At 34.4% G+C, this 3,424-nt stretch overlaps 1 protein-coding gene across 1 annotated transcript; it reads right to left on the reverse strand.

The window, feature by feature from the left end:
• Window positions 1-626: 626 nt before the first annotated feature.
• LOC142627555 (protein PLANT CADMIUM RESISTANCE 7-like) lies at window positions 627-2,620 on the reverse strand. Its single transcript, XM_075801434.1, has 4 exons — window positions 2,527-2,620; window positions 2,121-2,192; window positions 1,533-1,760; window positions 627-951 (listed from the first exon to the last, which is right to left on the reverse strand). Exons 1-4 carry the CDS (start codon window positions 2,618-2,620, stop codon window positions 866-868), a joined length of 480 nt encoding a protein of 159 aa, XP_075657549.1. The 3' UTR covers window positions 627-865.
• Window positions 2,621-3,424: the final 804 nt, after the last annotated feature.

Consider the following 3,424-nt stretch of genomic DNA (forward strand, 5'->3'; position numbering starts at 1 on the left):
AAGCTGGAGCTGTCAACGATGGAGCTGAGGGCTAAAGCAGGTTCGTGGGGTTGGGTTTGAGCTAACGCAGGAAGCAGTGTGTCACTTAACAGCCATGTAGACAAGTCTACTAAGGGTCTGTTTGGATATAACTTATTGCTAAAAACTGAAAACTAAAAACACTGTAGTAAAATAATTTTTAAATAAGTAAATAGTGTTGCGGGACCTACTTTTAATAAAAAATTGCTAAAAAAGTATATGCACAGTGCACGCACAGTACGTGCACAGTGCGCCCACTGCGCGCTTGTCCCAGCAACAGCGGGAAAAAAAAAAAAAAAAAAAAGCAAAACGTGGACGCAGTAACTTTAAGCTGCATCCAAACGCCCTCTAAAGGGATGTGCTGCTTTTGCAAACAGAGGGAAACTTCAAGCGTGAAGGCTAATATTTTGAAGTGCAAAATTCAATCGATCGCAAACCTTAAGAGTGTATTTTGCAATTCACTCGTTTATTTAGTAAATGAATTAAAGCTGAATATATTCAGCCCCCAAACTTATTCTCACATATAAGATGAAATGTCTTCAAGTTAGAAGCATATATGGTTTAAAAAATCGGATTGGACAAAACCAGAAAAGAAAGAAATAAAGAAAGAAAACTCAATTACATTAACACACCACCAATCATTCCATTTATTTTACAGTGTACAAAACCACAAACCCAAACACCAAACAGAAGATGTTTTGCACCAAAGGAAATTGTGGAGAGAGAGAGAGAGAATGTACTAAGTGTTGAGGAACGTAAGAGAAAAATCAAAGGAACATGCGAATAACAAACTTAACACAAGTGGGATGAATCATGAATGAATAACAAATAGCCATGCATGAAAGCCCTAATTACGAGCCATGCCCGATTCAGGAATTGGAGCTGCTCTGTTTTCAGTGGGGTTCATTATCCTAGCATAGGCGGCTCTCCAACCTTTATATATGACACCCATCACAAGAACAAAAACATAAAATAGAGATTAAAAATAATGAATAATAGATCATGTTTGATTATTATTAAAAGCTTGTGTTGGAATATTTTTATAATTAAAGATTAAAATATTTTTGTTGAGTAATGTTACAAATACAATTTTTTTTTTTACAAACTGTTGATGTGGTGAGTAATTATTTATTTATTTCTTTGATGTCTTTCCTATTATGAGTTTGCTAAATCAATGCATATTGATTAGCAAAATTTTCCATACTTTGGAGCCTTTAAAATTAATTGAATAGATTCCTTATTAAATCTTTTACTTTGCCAAACCTTTTTTTCAAAGGTTTAACGTTAGTAAAATACCTATCTGCTACTTACAATAGATTTAATTGGTCAAAGCAATAAAATGAAACTTTATTGCTAACTATTCATCTGATTTTTAATTGGCAAGTACCCTTAAACTAAATTGTTTAACCTATTATATTAACTAAGTGATTACTTAGATTAATTATTTAAATTTAAATTAAACACAAATAAATCACATAACGTACAAAAGTGGAAAAGTTAAAGAACTATTTTACCTCCTACTGGATTCATATGACGGTTTTTGAGCTCGCGGTGCTCTTGGCAAAGAGCGCAAAAACAGCATAGGTGATGGACACAGCAATCCCCGCTGGGCCCACACGGCTGTTCTGGCAAGTCAAAGTGGTGTCTCAGCTTGGTTCGGTACGTGCATCCGTATAAAGTTGCGCCCAAAACCGGCACGAAACTGAGAAGCACCAAATAGTTTCGGCCTAAGGTATAAGCAGCTGCATGAAAAAAATAGCAGACAATAAACAAAATTTATAAGCATATAGAATTACCGCCATGACCATGACTCCATGAGACTGAAACTTTTTAACTTAAATCACAAATGTTCTTTGTTGATGAGATTGCGTATACATGTGTGCACACACACACATAAAAGCACCATTTATTTCTCACACATAATACACACTCACAAGTCATGATTTTGAATTTTGAATTTTGAATTCGTGACTTCAAGTTACGTTTTCTCTTGTTTTTTTTGTCTGTAAGTTATGTGTGTGATAGAGTTTTCCCATAATGGCATAATCCCATGTGTGTGTGTGTGTATATATATCATAAAACAATGAGTAGAATTTGCTTACGTGTTCGTCCATAGTCCACCATCTCAGCATTGCGGGCAAAGGTGAGGCAGAGACACACGCAGGTAACCCAGCCTTTGGAGAGAGAGAGAGAGAGAAAAAAAAAACAATAGAGTTTGTTAAAAAGATGAAGAAAGCATTTGAACTTGTAAAACAACACTCTGAATAGATTCCACTACCCCAAAGGCCACCCATTGTATTCTAAACAAAATACAAGCAAAGATTTTCACCCATCTGTTAGTATTTTAACCAAAAAATTACAGTTAATTTTACCATCAACTAAAAATTGAGTTATATGAAACACTTCAATATTGAAATTTGCAATTTATGCATGTTGCTCAATTATAAGTTCAAACAAGATCATATTATAAAGTTTGGGATTTTTTTTAAAAATAAAATAAAATAAAACAACTGAGGATTCCTTTATTATTGGGGCCGTCTTCAAAGCAACCACATATTCTGGTGGTCCACTTTCCCCTGGGTGGAAGCTGTGGAGCAGCCATATTTTAGAGATGGAAAGATGTATCAGGAAGAGGATGGCAAATTCAGAGCTCTATATGCCTCTACCTGTTTGATCAGTTCTGTTTATAAAGAGATTGGATATGGTTTTTTTATTCACTCGCAGTCAAGCCATCAGCCAGGTGACTTTTGTTTTTGGAGGAAATTAAATGAGGTTATGAAGAGGTAAAAATCTATCATGTATCTACCTCTCGGTGTATCTCATATATGTGGAGTCCATCTCTTGTGAGAGAATAGATAGATATATTTATTGGTGCACTGCACCATCGGTTCAGCGCACTTGTAATAGACATGCTCATTTAATAAGTTTGTCTCTCGTGTTTTTTTTTTTTTTTTTTTTTTGACAGAAGTGATAGAAGTCTTTCATGTTTCTTAACTTTTGTTCCTCATGTACAAGGTCAGTCAGCATGAGTAATTGGGGTTGGTTGGCTTAGGCATGTTGGACACAGTTGAGGAGAAAAAGAGAAGAAGGGGCTGATGTATGAAGAGCATTTTGAGTTTCCAAAACGCATAGGTCCCATAAATAAAAATGTGTTTGACTGGTTTTTAACATTTATTTTCATAGCTCAAAACTAAAAAAAATTGAGTTTGAGGGATGAAAACTGAAAATATAGGAGTGTTTGGTACATGTTTTCAAATAATAATTTTCAGTTTTTAAATAACATTACATGTATTTTCACGCTTTTTCACCCACATGTATTTTCAAAAAAATCTTTTAAACTTGAAAACTGTTGTTTAAACACATGTACCAAATGGACCTATATTTTTTGTGTTTTCAGATTTAGGAA

Source organism: Castanea sativa, chromosome 3 (genome assembly GCF_040712315.1).
Source record: "Castanea sativa cultivar Marrone di Chiusa Pesio chromosome 3, ASM4071231v1".
In the NCBI taxonomy this organism is placed as follows: domain Eukaryota; kingdom Viridiplantae; phylum Streptophyta; class Magnoliopsida; order Fagales; family Fagaceae; genus Castanea; species Castanea sativa.

Coding starts and splice junctions, on each gene's coding strand:
- LOC142627555 (XM_075801434.1), bottom strand. CDS start 2,620: ATGGCTGCTCCACAGCTTCCACCCAGGGGAAAGTGGACCACCAGAATA. Junction 2,193..2,526: donor TAATAAAGGAATCCTCAGTT/GTTTTATTTTAT, acceptor CTCTCTCCAAAG/GCTGGGTTACCTGCGTGTGT. Junction 952..1,532: donor TCATATGAATCCAGTAGGAG/GTAAAATAGTTC, acceptor TCATATATAAAG/GTTGGAGAGCCGCCTATGCT.